Here is a 27386-nt window from a genome sequence, read left to right as displayed (position 1 = left end):
AATTACTTCCTATAACTCTTTATCATCTCTAAATTCTATACAATGCATCTTTTTAAAATTAGTTTTTCCCGGGGCACGTGGGTGGCTCAGTGGGTTAAAGCCTCTGCCTTCGGCTCAGGTCATGATCCCAGGGTCCTGGGATCGAGTCCCGCATCGGGCTCTCTGCTCGGCAGGGAGCCTGCTTCCCTTTCTCTCTCTGCCTGCCTCTCTGCCTACTTGTGATCTCTGTCAAATAAATAAATAAAATCTTTAAAAAATAAAAATAAAAAGTAAAATTAGTTTTTCCCTTCTGCATCCATTCCTGATTCTTTTCCAGTTTCTATGACAGCATGATCTACAATCACACTCACCAGTGTTTCTCTATTCAATGTGAGCCATCTGATTTCCCAATGAAGTGTACTTTACTATTTTCCTATTTCCTTGTTTAACTCTTCTCCTGTGGGTTTGCCCCTTGCTTCTTCTAAAGTCTAGGCAGGCTACCAATACTTATGATGTCTTCTTTTAATCCTGGAGTCATGACCCTTCCCCAAAGTTGCCCAAGTCATTCGGCATCCCACAGATCTCCTGCCTTCCTTAGATGACATTTCTGAGACTTTCAGGGCTCGATCTCCAGGCTCTGATACATAATAGGTCCCCAATAAAAATCTCTCCATTTAGTAAGTAAACGTATTGTTCTCTTGGGAATTCAAAGCAATGTGGTTCCACTTATTGTACATTTGGATTCTTTTAAGGAGATGGGTTATCACTCTATTCAGCAATTATATTAATTATTTGGGGATATTAAGGTGAGCTGTTCCCCTCATTTTATCATAATAACCAAGTCAAACGTGAGACATAAAATGCATCCCAAGTTCAGCTCTTTGTAAGGAGATGATTAACTGACGGAATGAACAGGCACCTATCCTTAGCCCCGTGAAATTTCGGTGACCCTGAGAACGTTAGGTCGTTCACTGCTTCTGTACCTTAAATTGCTTCCCGCACGTCGAACACAGGAAATCTTTGCGGTCCGAATGTCGGAGCATGTGCAGGCGCAGTTTGTCAGGCCGGCAGAACGCCTTGTCGCACTCTGTACACTGGTAGATCTTTTCTGAGTGGAAGCTTCGCACGTGTTTTTTCACCTGGCAGTTGAAGACACGAGTCAGTCAGAGGACCCAGGGAAAGGACAAATGGCTGATTACGAACACTAGAGGGAGCCAAACGCATTCCCATGGATTTTCATCGGCCCTGCGGTGTAACCTAATCAGATGTGATGATAATTGGCCTCAATCACACACAGCACCCCTGCCACAAAGAAACAAAACGAGTAGCCAGAAAGCCTTATAAATCTTAACCTCCCATATAACTTGAAGAAGAGGAAAAGAGGAACAAAGAGTACTTGCTCAGTTAAAGTCCTGATCACATGAGACCCATTTTTCGTTCTCTCCTTTTTTAAGATTAAAAGCGGAATTCCTCTGGATTTAAATAAATCTTGGTAAAAATTATCCACAGAAAGATAAAAAAAAAATTCTTTCTCACTCTTTCCTGCCTCTAACATGTATAGAAGCAATTTAGCCCCTTTCAATAATTGGTCCTTTTACATCTTTCCATCAAATCAGGTTCTGAAAGGGATGCCTGGGTGACTCAGTTGCTTAAGCGTCTGCCTTCAGCTCAGGTCATGATCCCAGGGTCCTAGGATGGAGCCCTGTATCGTGATCCCTGCCCAGAGGGGAGTCTGCCTTTCCCTCTCCTACTCCCCTTGCTTGTGTACTCTTTCAAATAAATAAATAAAATCTTGGAATATATAAACAAATCAGGTTCTGAAGAATAAAGACATGAATTTGATGATATAAAATACATTACCCTTTTATGAGAACAACACAATACCAGTATCATTTCTCCTTAATCGGGACTTATTCCCCATACTTTCGGATAATTTAAATAAAGGAATATGACCTCTGAATTTCCTTAGCCATAAATACCCAGGGAGGGAGAGCCATGAACGACAGCTAAGTAGTGAGTCATAGCAAACTATTCCTATAAGACATTTTGCTTCGTTGTTTTTTGAGTCTCTTTTGCCATTAGATTCTGCCATAAGCTGCTTTTCTAATTGTTGTGGAGTGACAAAATTACCAAGGCTCCCCATACTAGCAGAACTATGAGCTCCTTTTGTCTAGGTAATTTTTTTTTAAGAGAAAATATTTTTACTAGATATTTATATTTAATTATTCATTGACTAACATAGAACTAGCAGATCATCACTTGACGTTCAAATGAAATCACGAATATTCTGGAATTTATCCTCACCTATTTTGCTCCAGAATATAGTCCAGGGAAGGAGGTCAGTGCTTGATACAAAAGTATATTATATACCAACTCTCTTTGTTTCCTTCCAAAATGCATGACCTTAGTAAAGCAAGACAGGATACCACAGTAGTAGAGAGAAAATGTTTCCAGGCCAAGAAATGGGAGTATGTCTTCTACAGGCTCTCTATATTTTATCAGTAGAGCGTACTGGCAAAGATTAAGAAAGACTTTGTAAAAATGATAATCATATCTGGGTATTTGTTCCTTGTAATACAACTTAAACGTTTCAATGCCAATGTCTGATTTGGACAATTAAGGGTTATGATGATGTTTCGCTTATCAAAAGTAGCTTGATTGAAGAAATACCGTTCTCAACCGGAAAGTTGTTTCAAGGACGGGATGAAAATGCAGGCGGTAGGCAGTCTCAATTTTCCAAACATCCAAGTTTCTTTTACTAAAGAAGAAAAGTGTACGGGATCCCTCTCAGGAATAGACACTCACCTGGATAAAATCTGGGAATCGTTTCTTACAAGTTGGGCATGTGAAGCAGCCATCATTGATATGAATGGCCACATGATCCTTCAACAGATCAAGGCGGTCAAAGGATTCTGGGCAAAAAATGCAAGAATAAGTCTTCTGGTCGGAATGGAGCTTCATGTGGCTCTCCAGAGACGCACTGCTGATGAAGCCCTTGTTACAGAGATCACAGGTCAGCGGGCAGTTCCCCTCCCGCCCGTGGAAACGCAAATGTTGGTCCAGTTTGTCCTTTTCCCGGAAGGCCTTCCCACATTGCAAACACTTAAAAGGCCGGAAGGACTTTCGAATAAACAGATGCTGAAGAGCTGCGTTCTGAAAGACACACACAAACGGGATCATTCAGCGAGGAAGTCAAGCGGGCAAGCAGCTCGCACACCTACAGAGAAAGAGGATCGTCTCTGCAGTCAGACTTTTCAAAGAAGTTAAACTCCAGGACACACAGTGGAAAGAAGATTTTTCTGGTGAGGACGTGAAAACTAAACCCATCCCCAGAGAAGATCCCCCTGAAAAGCAAACCTTTTTTATGTCTTACGATATTTATGGATGTATGGGTTTGTTTGGGTTCTTTTTTTTTTTTTTTTTTAAATTTAAGTCAGTCACAGCCAAAATAGCATTCCTAATAAAAGATCTGTATGATAAAACAAATTCCGGAGTTGAGCAGAGCAACAATTGGAGATTTAGAAGAAGTGATGTGGGATGAGTCACACATGCATAAATGAGGTTGGAGCAAGTCGGCCAAATGTGACTTGCTGAAGTTCTTGAGAAAAAGAATTCAAAGCTTGATTAAAATGTTTAGGAAAAAAAAAAGATATAAAAAAACAAAAGAGTAGTACTTGCCAGGGGCTGGGGAAGGAGGCAATGGATACAAGGTTTCTTTGAGAATGATGAAAATGTTCTGGAATTATAGTGGTGATGGTTACACAACTGAGAATATTCTAAACACCGCTTGTAAAAGGGTGAATTTTATGGTCTGTGAATTATATCTCAATTTAAGAAAGAAAACTTGAAAGAGAAATGAAGGATACAGATTTATATGAATATGTTCATTCATGAGATAAGATATACGAGCCACACATTATAAACGGAATGTGTATATTTGACCACTTCCTACTTAGAAAATGCAGAAGACAAGTACTCGGTGTAGCTAGTTAGTTCCACTGGTTAAAAGGCCATGATAACAAAGTTAAGACTATCTTTTTGTTCCCTGTCTAGACTACTCAATTTTCCTTTTTTTTTTTTTTTTCTGCAGTCACAGATCGCGCTTCTAATGCTGATTAGCCATCTTATTGTACATTCATGCACTTGTTATAGGGAATCCAAGTGAGAAAATACGGATATTCAGTGCAAATTCATCACTACCACTGGAAAAACAACTCACGCTCTACTGAGAGCAGATCAACAGAATCATCTTTCACACAGGGAATACAGAATCAATATTTTATCTATACTATAATGAAGACTCACTCATAGGTTCCTCAAAAGACCAGAGGGAAAGCTCTAAAGAGCTCTGGGGAGGAGGGGAATTCCCTCAAAAAAAATGAATCTGTGAATGGGTATGCTTACGTAACCAAGGAAATAGTAACTGAAGCATTAATGGAGACCTTGATACGTTATTAGTGCAATGAAAAAAATACAATGAACCATGCTTAACCCCCAACAAGAAGCAGCTTCTAAACTAAATTTAGTGGGAAATAATCATTCAGAAAAAAGCAGAATAATCATTTTTTTCTTTAGTGAAAATTCTGAACACAGTTACTCTATGACAGAAAACTTCCTCCTCCGGGTTCTCTCACGGGGCCAGGAGAGAGATTTTACCTACTCGTTCATCTTGAGGTGATACTAGAAATTCTGTTGTGTTCCCCAGTTGACGGAGACTGCTTCAGGACTGCATTATGTCATATTCTCCTTTGTATCTAGATTCCTTCACATATAGCTTAGCTCATAGGAAGTGTTCAATAAGAACTCCAGAATTAATGAAATGCATTTCATATGAGAAACAGAAAGAATTCTTTCAAGATCCCTCTACAGCACCTGCAGAGATCTGCAGGAGCAGACCATCCTCATGTCAGCCACAGAGTCTGCTTGTGCTTTATCATCCTGTTCGACAGGTACCCAATCTTTTTACTCTATCTGAAAAAATATTTATTGCACAGAAGAGCTCTCACTATTCTGGCGACTTTGAAAACTTAATGGAAATACTGCAAACAAACAAATACTATCCCAAGATTCAGACATGCAAGATTTAGAGTGCTTTCAGCATGTAAGAATCATTTCTTTTATCCAAGTTCGATATGGTTTCCAAGGGCAGACACAATATACAATTGCTCTTGGTCCCACTGGGGATTCCCCTCCTCTTGGGGTGCCAAATCTAGAACGCGGTTTTGTTTTGGACTATTACGCTAATAAGTCTTCTGTCATTTCTGATTAGTTTGAATATCCTCAGACACTTGATCACTGAGCAGCCACTGGGCTCCTCAGTCTTAGTTCTGTCCACAGACCTTGTTCTTGTTTTCCTTTTAATTCCCATGGAGCCCTGAAGGTCATATTCCTCTGATCCTCATGTAATCTACACAGTACGACGAGGCAGTGAAAGTGCTGAAACTGTCCCCACCCGTTGACCCACTTGCAGGCCATTTCTACTCGAATTCTACATTCCAGTGTAGCTCAGAGCTCTGCTGGCACACGTTGCTAGAAGAAACCATGAGAAGTGGCAGAAAAGGCACAGATGGATCCATTACGGATCTTCTGACCCCTGAGTTGCCATCAGCCAGGCACAAGACACTATATGGTCCAGAAGATACTCTGGGTGCCAAAATGCTATGATGGCTGCCATCTGTGATGGGGGTTCAACTCACACTGAAGTGAATTCTAAGACAACAGATTCTTTGTAGGCAAAGAGCTATAATGTTTCTAAAGTTTGATATTAATAGCTTAAGGAAATTCATTCTTGATCACTTTTCGTATTATTTTGATCTTGATACCAAAAAAGAAAACAATCCTGTTTGGTTTTGGGCTCTTGTTTGTTTGTTTGTTTGTTTGTTTGTTTTAACACTCCTCTGCCTATTTCTACCAGACTTTCAAAGCCTTTAGTGGGCTAGCCCTACCAATGTACCTCACTCTCCGCCGTCCTTCAACTGGCACCCCATGCTAGGGTCAAGCTACAATGTGCAGTGTCCCAAAACCATTCCAAGCACATGCCTATGTGTTGGCCTTTGATCCTGTGGCCAAGAGCCCTGGAAACAGCCCACTTCTTCCTGTCTCCCTCCCAGAACATTTAAGGCTCACTTCCTCCACAAACTACTCCCTGACCCCTTCTCATCTTTCTTTGGCCTTTCTCACTTCCCAGTTCCTATAGCAATTGCAGGCTACGCTTTCAAATTTAGCCCTTGACTCTAAGATCCATTACATGAGCACTCTCTCCCTAATTAGATGGTAAGCTCCTAGCGGAGAGGACTCATGGGAAGATTGCATGGTGTCCCTAGCCAGGGCTGAGTATGCAGTCAGATCTCACTACCATGCCCTAAGTCATCCAAATTGTTGTAGAATTGGACGGGATCCTGGAGATCACTTAGTCCTACCCTTCATTTGGGGTAGGGGGAATCTGCCACCCACAATGTATTCATCGGTCTACCTGAAAATAAATGGTTGTTCATCGACTGATTTGCAATTACAGTAGATTCCACCAGGTTTTAGCAAGTACAGGTTGCAAAGAACAGCAGGTCAGCAAACACGTCAATAACGTTCTGTTACGTGGAACACAGGAAACGAACCTACCTGCAGCTCCAACTGAGCAGGCAGCATTAGAGGAGAGAAAAATAGTTACATTACCAATGGGATTGGAAGACTTCCCTTCAGTTGGTCATTACCAATCTGGAGAGAAAAGATGAAAAAATACATAGCCCTAATTTTTAGAAGGTGTGAGAGGAAGAAACACAAGAGCTGAACTAAGACTGACCTCCAAAAGCCAAGTGCACGTGGCTTTTGCTTTGACGCAAGGAACCTCGTACCCAAACCAGCCACCCAATGCACTGAAGGATACGAACACAGTTAGAGCTACACTAGGCTCGTACAACCACGACTTCAATACATGTGTGGGCTTTCATTTTGGGTTGTTTTTATGGTTTTTTTTTCCTGTAAAAAAATTAAATCTTGTAAGCATTTCTCTGGACTTGGTGAAAAATCAGAATGGCCAAAGCAGAAAAGACAGTCATGGAACAAGAATAAAGTGCAGATTGGGAAATAAGGTAGAATGATGGATTAGGAAGGTATTAATTCATACCTTTTTGCCTTTCTGGTCTATATTTACATATGTTTCCACAGCCTTTGGAAAGAATATACATGGAGCCAAAAGCATTATATGTTTCCATCACAGGACCCTAATAAAGACTACTTAGCCTCAGAGTGCTGAGAACCTTTCAATGTTATTATATTGCTATAAATGTTTAAATATATTTTTATAGGAAGGCATGGACTAGACTATTTTTCAAGGTCTCTTCCAGTCTACAAGCAAGTAAGAAGACCAAGAGAAATATAAGCTACGTGTAGGCAAGTGAGAAGACCAAAAGAAACATGAGCAAAAACAACCACGTCTCTCAAAACTGTAAGGCCTAGAAAGCTATACAAAAAAACTCTTTCTAGCCACACATAAAGTACAATAAAAGTATATACCGCTGCCATAGACAGTGGTATAAGTCATCGTTTTCTGGATGTAAACTGGTCAGCACATGCGCTTATCCCACAAAACCCTATTGTTCTCCACATGCCTCTCCTCCAGGAACTAACTCAGACTCCAATGCTATCTGTGAGGTAAGAGTAACACACATCTGACCTGGAGGCCATGGAGGCTGGGTGGCCGCATGGTCTAGAGTTGAGACACAGGCCACAGAAGTGTAACAATGACCAACTCCCAAACCTGGTACTTAACTTCAGGCTGTCCCAGGTGTATAAACTCTACTTGCCACAGCCATGTGGACACGGGTCCCTTTGCGATGATGAGTAATGACATTTGCCAGTCTTCCTTTGGAAACTGTAGACAACCAAATTCATGCACCCGAAATTAATCTGAGAGCTATCATTAGGCATGCAGTAGAGTGGCTTCAGTGTAAATAATTATTATAATTAAACCTACTTATTTCCCCATTTCCAATCTGTGAGGTTAGGGATCCAGAGAGCTATCGTACTCGAACTATACTAGTCCAGAAGCTGCCAAAAGCCAAGCTTCTGTGTCATCACTGAATTGATGGAATCTAGGACCAGCCATTCCAGGCTATCACAGGACACAAAGACACTGAGAAGTAGTTAACACATTCTTCCTAGATAAGGGGATCTAGTGTGTGGTAGGCTAAATGCAAGATTTCAGAGTGGATGGTGAGTGAGTTGGGAAAACATGGCACCTAGAAAGCCAGTCGACTGGAGAAAGGGCAGCACCTCGTGAAGGAGGAGCTCTGCTTCCCACTTACTCGGATACGCTTGGCTCTGCGCATGTCATCGGCCGTCAGAGTGCTCTGGGTGGGCAGCACGCTCTCCTCGTGCTGGGGCTGCAGGTGGAGGCTATGAGTTTCTGGCTCGTGCTCCAGAGAAGGCTGGGTTTCCTGTGGCAGCTGAGGGATGGGGAGGGTGGTCTGTTCTGGGGGATCCAGCCCATTCAGAGTAGCTGGCTCAGCCTCATCGAACTGTTCCTTGGTGGAAAAATGTAGCAAGTCCTGAAATTGCAATAACCAGGAATTATTTCCCCAGCTAGATAGAGACTCATGCTAGAGTGCCAGATAGGATTTAGAACTGCTGCCTATTTTTTAAATCTCTAGAGTCCTAATGCTCAGAAAAAAATAGTCTCCTTCTGGGAAAACTATCCAAGATTAGGTAACTATCCACAGGATGTAAAACTAAGAGATATTCCAGATTGCTTCATGAGGAAAAGACTCTGACAGGAGAACTCATCTGGAATAAGACCATTTTAACTACTGAAACTAATTAAACAGCATCCCCCAACAATATCTGAACAATTTCAACTCCTTTTTTTGATGGCAGGGGTGGGGTGGTGACGACAGAGGGAGAGGGAGAGACAGAATCTTAAGCAGGCTCCATGCCCAGCACAGAACCCAAGATGGGGCTCAATCTCACGACCCTGAGATCATGACTGGATCCAAGATCGTGACCTGAGCAAAATCAAGAGTCAGACACTTAACTGACTGAGCCACCCAAGTGCCCCCAATTTCAAATCTTGATGGCAGCAAAGTTGGATTTTTGTTGTAACATTCAAGAATATGTTCTGGGTTTTTTGAGAATGCATTCTTCTCGCCTTCTCCCCGTCATCCTCTAATTAACAAGCCACCAAGCTCTGACATGGCAGGACCATCAGCCTCCAGGAGGTATCTGTACCGAAGCCTGGTAATAGTTCCAAATCCCCAGAGCAGGCATCTAACACAGAGTTCTTCCTCCCCCGATACCTGTGTCCCGTCGTCACACTTGTCCCCATTTTCACTGGTTATTTCCAAGCGGATAAATTTTGGAGGACGTCCTGGTCGTCGACCAGGGCCAAATCGCCTCTTGCCTCGTCCCCTTCCTCTGCCTCTTGTTCTGGGGACAGAAGATTAGGTTATAAACAATCATGGTTACACAGTACTCCCTAACAAGTATTTTCCCTCGACGGTGCTGATGAGCCCCAAATCTTGATTTCCTCTCATTTTATTACTTTTCCTGATTCTTTTTCCTACTGGCAACAATCATTTTGATAATATGCACTTTCTTTTATTTAAGTTTTTTTTTAAGACTTTTAAATTTATTTTAGAGAGCATGCTCATGCCCGTGCATGAGTGGGGGAGGGGCAGAGAGAGGGACAAGCAGACTCCAGGCGCTGAGTGCAGGGTCCAACGTAGGGCTCAATTCTACCACCCAAGATCAAGAGTAGACTGCTTAACTGACTGAGCCACCCAGGCGCCCCAGTAATATACACTTTCTAAATATCTCACCCCTGCCATCTATATAGCCCAGAGATATCTTAAATTATTCAGAAAAAAAGGAGCTACTGAAAACTCAGAGCACTGACAACCATTTTATTACTGCAAATTCGGAAAGCACAAACATATCTCTGAAACGATGTGAGAAATGCAGACAGGACAGAACACGCTAAGCCTTACAGTGCGTTCCTAGAGACAAGAGTCCGTTCTTTCCCTCTTTCCCCTGTGCTTCACTTCCTGTTCCTTCCAAGACATGTGGCTAGATTCAAAAGAACTTTCTTGTTTTGCTCTAAGCTTCTGGGAGGTCAAAACAAATTTCTAACTCAACTGTTCTATAATATGCCTTGTAAACACCAAGTAAATTTTATCTCCTTTATAGATTTCTAGCATATAAAAATTCCTCAATAAAGGAATTCAGGAAGTGTGCCACTAAAATCTCTTTTAGAATATGAATGAGTGAGAGGATTAAGAGTACACTTACTTGATGAACACTGAGTATTGTATGGAACTGCTGAACCTCTATACTGTACATCTGAAACTAACCTAACACTGTATGTTAACTATACTGGGAAGGGAAGGGAAGAGAAGGGGAGGGAAGGGAGGGGAAAAGAAAAAAGATGTGTGTGAGAGGTATGTGTAAAACTGACCAGATCATGTTTTCTTTCTCCACTTATCTATTTAGCAATTTAACAAAAATTATATGTTGTTCCAGAATTTTTAAAAGACTCTTTATTGCAGAAAATTCTGAACCTAGATAAATGTAGAACCCAATGTACACAATGAACCCTATGTGCCCATTACCTGATTTCAATACTTAGCTACTCATGGCTAATTTTATCCCACTGTACCCCACCCCACCCCCGCTATTTCCCCCACACACTTACCCATTAGATTATTCTGAAATAAGTTCCAGACATCATTTCAACTGCAAATATTTCCACAAATATGTCTCTACAATACAAGGACTCTTTTTTCTATATTCCATATAGATAGATAGATAGATAGATAGATATACACATGTATATTCCACAATACCATTATCACACCTTAAAAATCTGATAGTTGTGGGGCATCTGGGTGGCTCAGTGGGTTAAGGCTCTGCCTTCAGCTCAGGTCATGATCTCAGGGTCCTAGGATAGAGCCCTGCACTGGGCTCTCTGCTCAGCAGGGAGCCTGTTTTCTCCTCTCTCTCTGCCTGTCTGTCGACTTGTAATCTCTCTCTCTCTGTCAAATAAATAAAATCTTTAAAAAAAATACGATAGTTGCTCAGTATTATTAAATCTAGTCAAAGTTCAAATTTTCCTAATGGTCTCCAATTTCTTTTTAATAGGCAGCCAACAAATGTCTTTATATACCATGTGTCACGCCCCATACTAGGCAATAAAGACAAGTTATATGTGACAGTTTTTGCCCTCAGAGGTCTAATAGAGACAGCAGGCACACAAACCAAAAAATCACAGTCTAAAAGTGCTATAACAGAGCCATGAACAGAGTTCTAGAGACACCTGACAGGGAGTGATTTCCCTCTCACTATGCCCTCCACCCACCTCAGACGTTTACTCCAATGGCTCCCATGGTCATATCCTAGACAGGGTAAGTCTAGGATACTTACTCTGTACTTACTCCGTAAGTACAGAGCCCTGCCCCCTTACCTCAGTTCCATGCATTGCCCACTAGAACGTTATCTCTCGCTTCCCAGCTCACACCCTCAAATCCCTGGACTCAACAATCCTTGCATCTCACCACCACCTCCAGTGTAGTCCCTCTGTCACCTGTCTGCAGTCCTACAACCTCTTGATGTTTTCTCTCCCTTCTTCTACACATAAACTCCGAAGTCATTCACTGTAACTGCTATAACCACTCCCTCTCGATTGCCATCCCTACTGTTGCTCCATCACTCCGGCTGTGTTGGCAAAGCCACCACACTGTGCCGTCCCATTCCCTGGCTGCTCAGCACCGGCATCACTGCAGCAAATGATACTGGACAATGACAAAGAGCCATGCTAGTGGTCTCACTTTAGCATCATGACCATGAACCTCAAGAGAGCTCTTAACGGTATGATCGGAGGAAGTCATACGTCCTTCCCTAGAACACGGATTTTCCCACTTTCCTGAACACCATGTCATTCCATCTCCTCTCTTTTCAAATCCTGTAAAAGATGGCAACTCTAATGTTGTCCCATTGGTGCCACCGCATTCCAAAATACTCTCATTCTTCACCCGAACTGTTAAAATAGCTTCCAACTGGACTCCCTGTCTTCACTCTTGATCCAAAGCAAGCACAAGTGACATTTTAATTTTCATCCAGCATGACATTTCGACATATAAATTCACATCACAGATACTCCCTGATCAGAACCCTTTAAAGACTTATCATACTTAGAATAAAATCCAAATGTCTTACCATGACCCATAAGGCCTACCTGATCTGGCCCCTGCCTACTCCAACTTACAGGATTCTCACTTATCTATCTTTATTGGACAATGGAATGAATGATTTAGTTTGATGAAGGAATCCTACTTCTGAAAAAGTCTGTACATCAGAGATGCAGACTGTGTACTACCTCAAGAATTCCCATCCCAGAATCTCTTAGAGGAGGCAACTAAGGGGGAAAGATCTCCTACTGCTGGGTACTCTGATTATGCTAGAAAAGAAACCAACAGTAGATGAGGATGGGGGCAGGCAAAGGGAAATGACAACAAGAACTTTCCCTCTGCAGCCCACCTGATTACCTGTCTACACACAGAAACAAACACTCATTAGTTGACCGACAATATGGAAATGAATCTGGACCTTTAACACCCAAGTTTGCAAAACGTTCTGATACCTGCTAAACACATCCAGTTTTTCATCGTGGGAATTGAGATGCTGTTGCAACTGCTCCGAGCTTATAAATCGGCGGTTACATTCATAGCAGGGCCAGTTCTTCTCTTGCTCACGAAGAACTGCAATCACAGGAGAGAAATCGTAATGGCTGATGACCAAGAGACCTCAAATGCCCAGTGTCCCCACCATTCTCATCTCATGCAGCCCGGGGCTCATAAACATAGTGTCTGCTATCCGCATTACTCTTTTGTTAGGAAAATCAAAGGCTACACTTTGACAAGAGTACTTTCTAGGATCTTATTTTCTTCTATATTCATGTAAGACATCAAAAGAACGGAACTCTGTCATACTACCGTTTCCCATCTCCCCAACACACATACCCACACAGCCTCACCACACACTACCGTGGAAATCTGCAACCAGATGACTTAGGGATTCTGAACCAGGGTTCATAAGCTGAAGGCCTCTTTTATCACAAAAAGACTTAAAAGCCAATGCCCAATATGATTACTTTAACAAAATGTTAAAGTAGCTACTAAAGTTGATTATTGGCACACCCAATCCTAGCAATGCCACTCCTGAATGTGCACCAAAAGAAGTACGCACATGGGTCCACTAAAAGAAAGACCTATATAAGAATGTTCACAGTGGCACTCTTCAAAATAGTCCCAAACTAGGAACAACCCTGTTGTATAAAAAAGAATTAGGCTGGCCTTTGTCCCTGGTTCCTGGCAAACAACCTCTGAGTCTTTGGAATAGCTCACGTAACAGGAGTGCTGTTGTCATTCGTGGTAGTCTTTGACCATACACGAGTTTCTCCTGAAATGACTCAAGATGGGGGCTCCTTATGCCAGAAAGTCAAACCGTCTGATTACAGGGTTGGAGCCTTGAGCCAGGGAGCAAGAGCTGGAGGGCAAGTTCAATCATGCAGCCAATGGTTCTATCAACCATGCCTATTTCATGACACCTCAATAAAAACTCTGGACACTGCAGCTCAGGTGAGCTTCCTGGGTTGGTAACCATACGTCAGTGTGCCACAGAGGTGACATGGGACATGGAAGCTTCCTATTTGGGGCCCACACATACCTTGCCCTAAGTACTTCTTCATCTGGCTAGTCCTGATATGTGTCCTTTATAATAAAACTGTAATCATAAGCATAGCACTTTTTTGGAGTTCTGTGAGTCATTCTAGAAAATTAGCAAGCCTCAGGAGGTTCTAGCTCCCTAAATTGTAGTTAGCTGGTCAGAAATGCAGGTGGCATGGGAACGCCAGATACCAGCCGCAAGCTGGTATCTGAAGTGAAGAGAGTCTTGTGAAAGACTCAGCCCTTAACCTGCACAATGTGACCTAATCCAGGTAAGTGTCAGAATTGTACTGTACAACCCAGATTTTCACCTACAGCGAAACAGATTAATTAACATAACATTAGTTATGACCATAACATTAATTATGGTCTAGCCGTACTCTAGACTACCAAAATAGCAATGAGGATGAATGCTTTACAATAACACATGATATGGATAAATCTCACAAACATGTCAAGCCAAAGATTCCCAGAACATACATAATTCTAGTTATATGAAGTCTGATATGAGCATACTATATTCATGGTATTAGAAGTCAGGATGTTAGTTACACCCAAGAGTGAAGAACGCACGAGGGACTTCCAGAGCACTGGCCACATTCTGTTTCTTCATCCGGGTACAGGTTATACAAGTGTGTTCCCTTTGTGAAAATTTATCTGACTGTATGCTTATGATATATGCACTTTTCTGTATATAAATTATACTTCAGTAAAATTTACATTAAAAACAAAGTCAATGCCTGCCTTGTGAATGTCCTCAGAGATGATTATCTAGATAGAGATCGTCCTCAAGTCTAGATTCTAATTTAGTATTTGGAGGTTTTCCTTACATTAAATACTACTTTCCAGCCACCCAGGAACAAAATGTAAATATGTCACTGTCATTTGATCCCCAAATCAGACAGGGATGTGTAGCTGAAAAAAAAAAAACCTACTGGAATATCTTTTAAATATATTGAGATAGGAAAACTGGAGGTTGCATACTGATATAATATATACAATTTAGAATTCATATAGAAAATGGAAAATAGAAAAAAGTCCAACCACCTTTCCTTTCTTCCTCAGAAATGTCGTGAATTTTCTGGTTCACAAACTCAGCATAGGATGCAGCATACCACACCTGCAAGAACCAAGCACATCATGAAGTATTAGAGGGCACCAGCACATGTTCCTCAGGCGCTTAGTCTTTCTCCCGCTTACACAAAACAATTCAGGCTTTCCCACAACCCACGAAAAACAAACAAACAACCACACCAACAAAATCGCACCGTGAGCCGATCTCTTTAACACCAGATGGTCAGTCAGGAAGTGAGTTTGCCAAGACACACTCACTGTGTGTTTTCTTTCTCCTTTTTAAAAAACTTGTTTTTGTTTAAAAAAAATGTTTTTGTTATTAGAACAACTTCACAAGAGATAATACGAACAGTCTCTTCATCAAAGTAAAACATAGCCTCTTCTGGTTGTTTTATCTGTATGTAAACACGGGTTTTTACACAGCTGGAATCATCATGGCTTCTACCCAACGGCTGTTGCTGGGATCCCTGAGGATGATTTCAAATGCGACGGTGCCCTCCTGAGTCTCTTCCTCCCTCCTACCCCACTGGCTACTTCTGCTCAGTCTCATCTGGCTCTTCTTCCTCTCCCTCTTCCTCTCTAAGTTTCCTCAAAGCTTAATCCAAGTCCAGGGCCTTCTTATTTTTCCCTAAAGTGATCACATCTATTTCCAACCAATTCTAAGTGAGTATCTCCGTCCCAGGCTTTCCCATTCCATTCCCTCTACATACCTTCTACTGCCTACCTGGTATTTTGTGTGTTTCACAAACACTTCAAGCTTTACACGTCCGGAACTGAATTCTAGATGCTTCCATATTGCACCCCCACCCCTGCCCACCTTCCTCATCTCAGTAAACACCCTGCCTTTCCCCCTGCTGCTCCAACTTGACAACTACAAGTTATCTCAGATTTCTCAGTGTTCCTCTGTCATCCTTCAGCAAGAGGTGCTCCGATGTTCTTCATCTCTGCTTCTCCCACCAAGATCCACGCCAAGACGAGCTCTTGCCTGGTTGGTTTTCTAGGGAGATTCCCCTTTTCCACTCTGGCTCCCTCTAATCCATTCTTCACACAGGAGCAGAGAGGGTTTCTTACAACACGATCAGATTTCATCATTCTCCTGCTTAAACAGCTTCTCACTCATTAAAAAAACCTGCAATGCTCAATGATGGGCTCCAAAGGGCTCCACAATCTAGTCTAGCTCTGATGACTCTCCTTCACTACCTTTCAACAAGAGGGCCTGCTTGCAGTTCCTCAAACAGGCAAAGGGCTTTCCCACCCCAACCTCTGTCCTCGCTGTTCCGCCGTTAGGACTGTTGGGTTCTTCCCCTTTGCCTCCCCAACCCTTCCACAGTGCTGGCCCCTCCCATCCTGTTCCATAGTCCCCGGCCTCATGACCGTCTCCTCGGCAAGGCCTTCCTTCTCCAGCATTTGTAAACTGGTCCCTTTCCTGCTACCTGCTCTTTTTGTACCATCTGCTTCCTTCAGAGCACTTAACTACTATTTGATATTACATTTGACCCTTGAACAACAGGGCTTTGAACTGCATGGGTCCACTTATAGGCAGATTTTTTTTAGCACAGTACCTTTTTTTTAGCACCTTCTCTTCCTTATGATTGTCTTAATAACATGTTCTTTATTCTGGCTTGCTTTACTGTAAGAATACAGTATATAATGCATACAACATATGAAATATGTGTTAATCAGCTATCATGTTATTGGTAAGGCTTTCAATTAACGGTGGCTATTAACAGTTACATTTTGAAGAGTCAATAGTCACGTGTAGACTTTCAACTGCCCAAGGGGTCGGTGCCCCCAATCTGTTTTATTCAAGCAACTGTATTTGTTCACTTACATCCTTCTGCCCACTTCCTCTCTAGGATACGAGCTCCCTGAACACAGACACCGGTCTATCTTTTCCAAGTGTCTGAAACACAGTAGGAGTTCAATATATTAATCACTAAATGAATTAATCATGTATAATTATTGTGGAACACTATTTTAACAATGAGGAAATATTTATATTGAGAGTCCATTTTTCAGTGTGGAATAATATTCTATGACAGAGTCTATGTTCTAATTTACTTGACTGTGACCTACAGCTGGATTTTGAGATAGCTTATCAGTTTGCTCTTATAAATTCTACCCTAGTCCATCAATTCCAAAATGTGTATTTTTAATATCTTAACACCTCAAAAACCATCTCCATGGCATTCTGCAATCACTGTGATGTGGCTTTCTTTCACTCATTGCTCATTGCTCCTGCACAAACCTGGCCAAGCTCTTTGCATTGTTCTCATCTCATGAAGTTACGTGCCCCTGTGGCACTCCATGACTTGTTAACACTTGACAAGCAGTGCAAAAGAAGATTAAAAAAAAAAAAGCCATCTCCCTCAGAATAAATAAAACAAATGTCTAAGCAATACAAGGCTGGTGCGATCACCTTGCAGGTCCTCGGTTAATACATCAAACATCAAATTGTCGGGAACCTTCGTACTAACTTAATCAAAACTCACTGAACTTCCAAAGACATGTGTTTTAATTAAGGAAAAAGACACATATGGGTTCAGTCAGTGGGAAAAACACAGGGTCAAAACGTGCTCAGAAATGCCATCAGTCATCTGGAAAAATATCCCAAAGGCAACAGTGGTTCATTTATTTTAAAAATACTACAGCAACATCAACACCTTGATGGCACAGAAGACAACAGATATACAAAATACAAACATCCGCGACAAAGTAAAAGTGATTTAGTTTTAAAAATAAAAAAGTTAGAGTACACAAGTACACAAGGCAGTTTATATGTTAACCAATTTATTTTGCTTTTATGTGCCTTTTTAAATATGCAGAAATGTGATAGGGTTTCAAAATTACCTCTAAATAAGTCTAACACAGCTCCTGAAGTAAGTAGAAAATTACTCTTTTTGGTGATAAAAATAAGCACTATAACCTAGCTTAAATAGCAGCATATTTTCTTTTAATGATGTATAAAATAATAGTTCATCTTAAAGTCACTGGTGTTTGGGTTAGTGAAACACAGCATTACAAAATTAGAACATATCTAGCTCTATCTTTGTTTATAATTATTTCCTCAGACTAATTTTCAAGGATTAGGTTTATTCAGCCAAGAACATTTTTACTATATACTGCCAGAAATATTCTATAAAATATTGCAGTTCTGTGATGAATGTCCCTATTTTTTAAACCCTCACATTCACTGTACAGTATCCATTTATTTTTGTTAACTTAAATTAACAAAAAATAGTAACTCATAGTTGTTTTAAGGGTTTTAAAATTATTAATATTAAAACAATTTTTAACCTTTCTTTACTAGTGATTTCTCCTCCAAATAAAGCCTATCCCCAGTATTCTTGTGTCCATGTGGATACCAGAGAGGTTAGAGATGTCTTTTCTCAGTTTTTATTCTTTCCTTTTAAAGATATTTTATAAATATCAAATATTTACTTATTTGAGGGAGGGAGGGGCAGAGGGAGAGAGAGAATCTTAAGCAGACTCCCCACCAAGTGCAGAGCCCGACATGGGGCTCGATCCCACGACCCCTAGATCACAACCTGAGCCAAAGTCATACCCAACCCAACCATCAGATTTTATTCTTTCTTTTTTTTTGTTTTTTTAAGATTTTAGTTATTTATTTGAGAAAGAGAGAGCAAGCAGGAGTAAGGGCAGACTCCATGCTGAACGTGGAGCCTGACACGAGACTTGATCTCAGGACCCAGAGATCATGTCCTGAGCTGACATCAAGAGCTGGAGGCTCAACTGACTGAGTCACCCAGGCACCCCTCAGTTTATATTTTTAAACCTTTTAATGTGTATTACAAAGATTTATCCCACTCTGTTGCTTCCTTTTCATGTAGTGTTTTGGTTGTTCATTACACTCAACTGTTACATTCTTCTTTAATTGTTTCTGCCTGTCTTTACCTCTACAGTTTTAAGAGAGAAAATAATCTCCCCTCCACAGTCAAGAAGTATTCACTTGGGTATCAAGAATATATTGGGACAGATGATGTGAGGTGTGACTCTCCTTTTACAAAGACATAGGTTTTGTGTAGCTTTTGAACAAAGTCTAGGTCTTTGTTCTCCCCCAAAGAGGTATCTATCTGCCACTTTCACCACATCGCAGCATTGTGCAATTCAGTGTTCATGTACTGATAAAGTCATTTCTTGCCTCTTTTTCAACTATATCAGGAATTTTCCCTTAGAATCACAACAGGATTTTCATTATGTCATCAAAAGTTAATATTTAGACAAATTATTTGGGGATAACAGAGTTATCCCCAAAGAACACATTCCTGAAATCAGAAGTCAGTTCATCGAATTCCTAGGGTAAAATGAAGCATGTAGGTAAAGAAATCTAGCTGGTACCTCTAAATTCCATGTTATAAGATCTCCTGTTTCCAACTAATTCTTCTTCAGAGTATGTAAATAACATTAAGTGATCCCAACTTTAATCCCAAACTCCATCATAAATACCAGTCTGCTCCCCAAACGCAACCACTTCTTTACTTCTGGGCTGAATGCCTTCGTGTAGGCCTTTGACAGACTCAAAAGTCATGTACTTTTCATTTCTTTTTTATGGTATTATTATAAATGTACTGTACATAGCAGGTACTCAACAAGGAAGTGAATTAGAAGGAAAGGACCATTTTTGTAAGAATCCCCCTTCAGAGAAAGAAAAAGAAGAAGAGGAAAAGCATTAAACAGTGACTATTCCTAACAAAGGTACCACTGACCCAGCACTGTACCTTCAGCTCTTGTTTGGGCTCTACGTTCTTTATTGTGGTGTAATACACATGGTGGCCATATTGGTAAGCCACCAGGTTCTGCTCCAGGTGGTTCTGGGCTGGACGTACAAACATCATCCAGTTACACAGGGTCTCATCAGATAATTCAAACCACAGGTCTTCATGCAAATCTCGGTCTTTTCTGTCCCCTTTATCAAGAGAAACCTGCAACCAAAGAGAAAGTAAAAAGTCACACCAAAAAAAAAAAAAACCAAAAACAAAAACAAAAAAAAAAACAAAATAAAAACAAACCTAACTTTTGATATGATATACATTAATGTAATAATATATGAAACATCACTCCTGAAATTAACCGTATATCCTGATTCTTCCTTTTGCATCTAGAAAGACCCAGGAATTGTGTCTTGCCTGGTGTAAAAGGAAAGGGCCACTTTTTGAAGACTCACTTGGAACAGAATCACCTGGCAAAATGTTCCAGTTAACAATATCATCGTATAGATTCAGCTGATCTTCATCATTAATTAATACATAAAAAAATACTATAAATAAGCCAGGAAATGCAAGCAAAACACTCTCTGGTTCCTTAGAAGTTGCTTACTTCAGAGATTCAACTGCATTCATTAATAATGAGTAGCCTAGTGATATGTATTTCTCTTTCCAAATATTCCTTCTTGAAGATCTTGAGCATTCACTAAGGAAAACCTCCCCGTGACAGCAAATGACTTCTCAAAAAACACACCCCAAAGACTCTCCCTTCCTGCTGCCCTTTCTTGGTTCTCCAGGGTAGCTCTCCAAGAAGCAGACAGCACAAGGGCTGCCAAAGCATCAAATGGAAAGAAGAGAGATGGGTATAAATATATTTTACAATACAAGGAACTATTCTTTAGCAAAAGACTCAATAGGACAGACCTGTTTCAAAAATTAACAAGAGGTTTTCCTGAAAACTTTTTTGGTACTCAGCAGATTACATGAGTCTACGTCAAGTTAATTTGAAGAAGGAAAGAAAAAGTTGTCAAAGTTCCTATTATGGACTGAATTGTGCCCTCACCAAATTCATATGTTAAAGTCCTAACCTCTCAGTATGTGACCACATTTGGAGATGAGGCTTTTGAAGCATGAACTAAGTTAAAAGAGGTGATTAAGTCATTAGTGTGGGTCCCAACCCAATCTGACTGGTGTCCTTACAAGAAAAAGAGATCAGGACACAGGGAGAGATGCCAGGGACATCTGCACACACAGAGTAAAGGCATGAGGACACAGAGAGGAGACTGTCGACAAGCTGAGGAGAGAGGCCTCAGGGGAAACCAACCCTGCTGACACCTGGATGTTGGCCTTCCAGCCTCTGGCACTGTGAGAAAATAAATTCCTGTTCTTTAAGCTCTCCCAGTCTATGGTATTTGTTACAGCAACTCTAGCAGGCTAACACAGCCCCTAAGAACAACACCTCTCAGAATGACTCACAGAATGCCTTAGGGGACTGAGACTGCGACCTCCAATTTATTGGTGAGAGAGAGAATGTTTCCATTCAAAACAAATTAAACAGAAAAAACAAAAATAAAAAATAGAACAAAGCAGAGAAAGAAAAATACTAGCAAACAATGGTTATAGAATTGAATTAAGAGAACCCATAGGAAAACACACGCTCTTTTAAAAGTTACTAAGAACAAGAGTGAACTATACAATAAAGCATAAATTACCTTCAGATGAATGTAACAGTCTTTCAGCTCAGACTCCCTGACGAGGGGACCCTCCACAGGGCCAAACTGGGTGCGCTTGGGGATGCGCCTTTTGGAGAACACTCCTCCGAGGAACCTGTCAATGTAGAGGACCAGGGGGAGGCTCGCTCTGGCTCTAGTGAGTACAGGCCGGTTAGGGATGGGATGCAAGGGGCCGTGCTTCGGGCACACTGAGGAATGTGCATTATTACACTCCTCACACCCTGCAAAAGAAAGAAAATCTTAAAGTCAAATTTCTCAACATTACTTGATCTCGGGGACAGAGTTGTAACCTGAAAAATCCCCAAACTCCAAAATTCAATTAACTCCTACAATTATACTATTCATTCAGTTGTAATATGCTAGCTTTCATAGACCAATAAAATCCTGTCCTGTGAGGTGTTTGAGGGGCTCAGTCAGTTAAACGTCTGCCTTCAGCTCAGGCCCTGATTCCAGGGTCCTGAAATTGAGTCCCGCATCAGAGTCCTTACTCACTGGGAAGCCTGCTTCTCCCTCTCCCTCTGCCTGCCACTCTCCCTGTCAAATAAATAAATAAAATCTTTATTTTATAAAAAAGGGGGGGGGCACCTGGGTGGCTCAGTAGGTTAAGCCTCTGCCTTTGGCTCAGGTCATGATCTCAGGGTCCTAGGATTGAGCCCCAGATTGGGCTCTCTGCTCAGCGGGGAGCCTGCTTCCCCCTCTCTGCCTGCCTCTCCACCTACTTGTGATCTCTCTCTCTTTCAAATAAATAAATAAAATCTTAAAAAAAAAGGGGGGGGGGATGCCTGGGTGGCTCAGTTGGTTAAGTGGCTGCCTTCAGCTCAGGTCATGATCCCAGAGTCCTGGGGATCAAGTCCTGCATGGGGCTCCTTGCGCAGCAGGGAGCCCGCTTCTCCCTCTGCCTCTACCTGCCACTCTGCCTGCTTGTGCTCTCTCCCTCTCTCACTCTGACAAATAAATAAATAAAATCTTAAAAAAAAAAAAAAAAATCCTGTCCTGCACCTCTAAAATCAGGCAGAATTAGCTTGTGCCTGCCGAAAATAATACACAGGCAGTGACTTATTTCTCTGCTGGAGATTAAGTCAAATAGTAGCCCAGTAAATTTACAAATCAATTATAACGGATCTGAAAAGAAAAAAGAAAAAAGAAGAGCTTATTAGGATAAATACTGCAAAATCTGGTAAGACAGATAGTTGAATTTTAGAGTATGTAAATTATATCTCAGTAAAGCTATTTTTAAAAAACCCTGACAATACCATTTAATCAGTTTCTTCAAAGGGAGTCACTGAAGCCTCATTGTCTAGGCATGTCTAACTCAAACAGAAAAAGCACTGTACAGTTTGAGACTTCAATGCATATCGTGTGAAGGTAATGCTAAAATGAACCAATTTAGTGTATTCATTCTATCCTTAATTAGCCAACTGTATTTTACCCAGCTGGATGATGACCTGGCTTAGGAAATAGGTACTTCCAATTTCTACAACTCTCCAATAATGTAAAGATAAAGTCACTGTATGCATATTTGACTAAGGAGTTGCCTTGAAAACTCATAAATTCAAGGAAAAAATAAAACGAGGAAGTTCTCTATTAGATATGGAGGTGAGCGCTGGTCCCATGCAAAGAGGCTTCACCATCACCACACAGAAGGTCCCCGGAGATATGGGGAAAATGTGAAGCTCCGAACAGCGTCAGTAACTCAAATAATTGAGATAAGAACTTTGCCATATAAGCATGAAAATGGATGGAAAGAAGCAATAATCTGTCAGGTGGAAGCAGGAACCCTCCCACCCTCTCCCCAAGCAGCAGTACAGAGAGGCAGTAAGTGTTGTGGCTAATCAGGGGCACACGGGAGCCAGACCACCTGTGTTTGAACCCTGACTCTCACAACAACTGAGCACTACCAACCCCATCCTAAGACTCTGGAAAGCATTAAACAATGTAGAAAATGTAAAGCACAGGTGTGTGGAACAAAATAGGCCTGTTTAAAAGGTTACTGGGGAGAGGTGAGGCAGCAGAGCCAACTTGTTGAAGCTGAAACAGCAGGACATTCCAGGGATATTCGAGAACATTCCAGGAATATCTGAGGACCAGACAAACTTACCACACTGGCTCAGGGCTGGTGTCAGAGACAGGCTCCATGCCTGTGCCACCACTCACCCCTGCAGTGAGTGTGTGTGAAGCAGAGCAGGCAGCTCAGCCTCTTCCCACCCTCGGTTCATTCATCAGTCAAATCAGAACCCTCCCAAAAGCATCCGTGCCTCTCTCCCAGGCTGTTGTGAAGACCGAGCAAGATGGTGCGTGCAGAACAAGGAGCACCGTGTCTGCACACAGGAAGCCCCCAGCCGATGCTAACCGTGTTCCTGTGCTCACACAGCCCCCCAGGAACAGCTCATACTTACATAAGTCATGTGGGTCGAAGGGCCGTGGGGGATCTGGTTCCCAATCATCCAGGTCCGTGTCTTCACCATCTTCCTCCTCATCTTCCTCCGTATCTTCATCCTCATCCTCATCTTCTTCCTCTTTGGCCTCCAGTCTGCCCATAGGGTTCTGCAGAGTTGCCAAAGGGTCTGAACCATCCACACCCTCAATTGAAGGTAACACCTGGTTATGCACCGGTAATGAGGCCTGGACAAACAGTAACCATAAAGTCAGCACATGTTTGCTTTCAGTTAGCTGGTGCACACACACACACACGCACACACACACACATGCACACACACCCCAAGGTTGGAAGATAGTCTTCACATCAGCTCCCTTCAAGACCTTGAAAAAGACATTATTTCCATCTCTAGGCTGTAACGGATCTGCCTTCATTTTTGCTGTTTCGGCCCCTCCTCTGGGAAAGCTGATAGGAAAGCCTGGGTGCTCCCTCCTTTGGTGTGTGCCCTGTCTCCCCAGAGGCTTCTAAAACCTTTCCACACCCTCTTGGTGCAAGTGTGGTATTGTGTCTCAACATCTGAACCCAATTTCAAGGCGGGGGGTCCCTCCTGCCTTTTCAGGGTAACCATGACACCGTGTATGTAATGATCTGATATATCTTCAACCACTTCACTTTTAAAACTAAACACATGGTACAAAACCCAGTTGGTAAAATGTAGTGGTTAACAGCCTCCTTTTACACACTTCAGAGAGGCTGAAGTTTTTAAGTAAGTGAAAGAGATGCTTATTTGTTTCAGGCTAAAGTTAGTCTTTTAGGAATAAGAGAAGGTGTGGGGCATGTATTGGGTTACTACTACCTTACCAAATACACTAGCAAAAAAATAAATGGCACCTTAAAAAGTTCCCTGCCCGTTGGTGGGAATGCAAGCTGGTGCAACCACTCTGGAAAACAGTGTGGAGGTTCCTCAAAAAACTGAAAATAGAGCTACCCTACGACCCAGCAATTGCACTCCTGGGTATATATCCTAAAGATACAAACGTAGTGCTCCGAAGGGGCACGTGCACCCGAATGTTTATAGCAGCAATGTCCACAATAGCCAAACTGTGGAAAGCGCCTAGATGTCCATCAACAGATGAATGGATAAAGAAGATGTGGTATATATACACAATGGAATACTATGCAGCCATCAAAAGACATGAAATCTTGCCATTTGCGACGACGTGGATGGAACTAGAGGGTATCATGCTTAGCGAAATAAGTCAATCGGAGAAATATAACTATCATATGATCTCTTTGATATGAGGAAGGGGAGATGCAAGGTGGGGGGGTTTGGGGGGAGGTAGGAAAAGAAAAAATGAAAAGATGGGATTGGGAGGGAGACAAACCATAAAAGACTCAATCTCAAGAAACAGACTGAGGGTTGCGGGGGGGAAGGGGGACGGGAGAGGGTGGTGGGGAAATGGACATTGGGGAGGGTATGGGCTATGATGAGTGCTGTGAAATGTGTAAACCAGATGATTCACAGACCTGTACCCCTGGGGATAAAAATACATTATATGTTTATTAAAATAAAAAATTAAAAAAAAAAAAAAAAAAAAAGTTCCCTGCCCGAATAAGTGTCTTGGGGTTCCATGGGACCCCAGATTCATTTATTTAATCTTATTTCTCCTGCCCAATTTGCACCATAAATCATACTCAAGCCATGTCCCTTTCCTGTTCAATGAATAAAGCAAGTTTTTAAAATGCCTACTCCATTTTTCTTTATCTTCCCCTATGTTGTTGTCCTCTCCTAGAATGTTCTTCCCTTTCCAATCTTCCACACCCAGTGGTGGTCCAGTTTCTCCACGAACCATCCCTGACCACTCCAGGCCTCCCCAACTCTCCTCTGCTCTGACCCCTGTAGGATCTGGAGTCTGGAACCCCGATCCCCAACATCATTCAGCCTCTGCTCCAACATTTCATCACCTCACCAGACAGCCCAAATCATTTGGGATGGTTCAGGGACAGTTCTGCGGGGCCAAGGTCTCCCCGTGTGCATCTTCATGCAGTGGGCGGGACCTGCACCATCCCCCTCGAGGGAGACAGAATCCGTGAAGACACGAAGGTCTTCAAGTAGTTCAAGACCAAAACCCCTAATTCATTCAATCATGTTCACGTGGCCCAATTTCCAGATCCCTCATCATCCTGTTGTCTTCATTCATTCCTTAATGGATTCCACATTTCTTAATGAATATGGCTTCAGATTACATTAGCATTTATGACAGCCATTGTTCTACTGCTGACCCACTTTGAACTGGCAAATAACTAAAATCCCTGAGCCCTTTTTCCTCTCACACCATGCTATTAAACCATTTTACTCCTCCTCATGACTTAAATAGCTGATTTTTTACTTAAATGTGTGCATGTGTGGCAGGGGGGAGTTTTGCATTTATCACCAGTGTATTTCATTTTATCACTTTTTCTGTTCTTCCAATCTGCCAGGATCTTTTAGCATCTTGATTCCGACATATCACGTATTAGCTGGCCCTCATAGCTTTGTATCCATGGCCAATCACCATCTAGATTTCAGTTAGTATGGATTTTCCTGTGAGCCCTTCTTGCCTCTCCAATGGCACCTCAGGGGAAGTAGACCATGGGCTTTGGAGCCACACAAACTTGGATCAAAATCCTGGCCCCATGTTTATTAAAATAAATTAAAAAAAAAAAAATCCTGGCCCCAACACTTGGGTAGGGGCAGGGTGGAAACCTCAGTTTCTGAAGCTCTGAACCTCAGTTTCTTTATCTGCAAAATGGACACAGTAATGCATACAGTATCAGCTACTCTGAAGAATAAGTGATACAGTACGTACACGTGAGGCCAGTAGTAGGGTGTCTGGCATTTAGGAAGTGCGTAATGATAGTAAAAATCAATGATTATTATCATAAGTTCTTGAAGGACCAATATATCACGTATGTCCTCCACAACCTTACAAGATGGCTGAGCATGTGGCAGGGATTCGATGGAGATTCATTCTAGCAATACATTTGGCCCTTTAGGAAATGATCAATCCTTTCAGGCGTATAAAGGAACTCTACTATATTCACAGAAAATCCTTTTTCAGTTGTGCTTCTGAGAGCTTCTTAAACTCCATGAAGAAAGAGCATTGTGTGTGTTTACAGAATTCCACCTGCCCAGCAGCTGAAGACCCCCGCCAGGCATCAGAAACACTTGGGCTCCGGGAGCGGCTAGAACCAGTTACCTCGAAACAGTGCGCACATGTTTAAACACGCATCCATTTCACCCAGGAGCCAGACTTCTATGTGACACTCCGTCTCTGGCTCGGGGCCTTTTAGAGGCTTTATATACGAGGACACAATTCTGGGAGATGCTTCAACGTCAATAAAAACAGAAAGAGCAGGAGACTTCTGGCAATGAAACCGTGGGTGCCGTCGCACCCCCCGCCCCCGAGCCCCCACCTGATCCTGCTGCCAAGCTATCCTGCTGTCTCAGAGCACCGTTCTGTTCTCACCCCTCAATTCTAAGCCACTTAAATTTCAGGCCAGCTTTGGTGATGAATGTCACCACACCGTGAACAAGCTAAAGCATATATATCCACCTGGACTCCACACACATTCGTTATCGCTCTGCAGAGCCGACCAGAAAGAAGGAATTCAGGAATCCAGAGTCATCCCAGGGAAGCTGTGATGTATTTTTTTTCCCCAACAGATGCTGCTAGAAACACTGCGGTTAGACAGGGTTACTGCTGGCTTCTCGCCACTGCTGAGAAAGCTGACATGAAAACACTACCAA

At 42.0% G+C, this 27386-nt stretch overlaps 1 protein-coding gene across 3 annotated transcripts in view; it reads right to left on the bottom strand.

Moving 5' to 3' along the window:
* The window catches only part of PRDM10 (PR/SET domain 10), a gene marked incomplete at its 5' end in the record, with an annotated part of 60164 nt that overhangs the window by 20854 nt on the left and 11924 nt on the right, over positions 1 to 27386 (bottom strand). For 2 of the 3 annotated variants that reach the window (XM_080816896.1, XM_080816897.1), the window contains 3 exons: positions 18374 to 19705; positions 21199 to 21440; positions 23616 to 23817. In XM_080816896.1, the coding sequence (XP_080673022.1) occupies positions 19421 to 19705; positions 21199 to 21440; positions 23616 to 23817 (729 nt within the window). In that variant the 3' untranslated portion in view covers positions 18374 to 19420. Of the gene's footprint in view, positions 1 to 962; positions 1119 to 2784; positions 3133 to 8279; positions 8523 to 9266; positions 9397 to 12604; positions 12723 to 14735; positions 14809 to 18373; positions 19706 to 21198; positions 21441 to 23615; positions 23842 to 27386 lie in introns of those variants that run through there. The other variant, XM_080816898.1, reaches the window with a different exon arrangement.

This window comes from Martes martes (genome assembly GCF_963455335.1).
Source record: "Martes martes genome assembly, chromosome: 10".
In the NCBI taxonomy this organism is placed as follows: Eukaryota; Metazoa; Chordata; class Mammalia; order Carnivora; family Mustelidae; genus Martes; species Martes martes.
The sequence above is the reverse complement of the archived record's forward strand: the minus strand, read 5'-3'. Positions and strand labels throughout refer to the sequence as shown.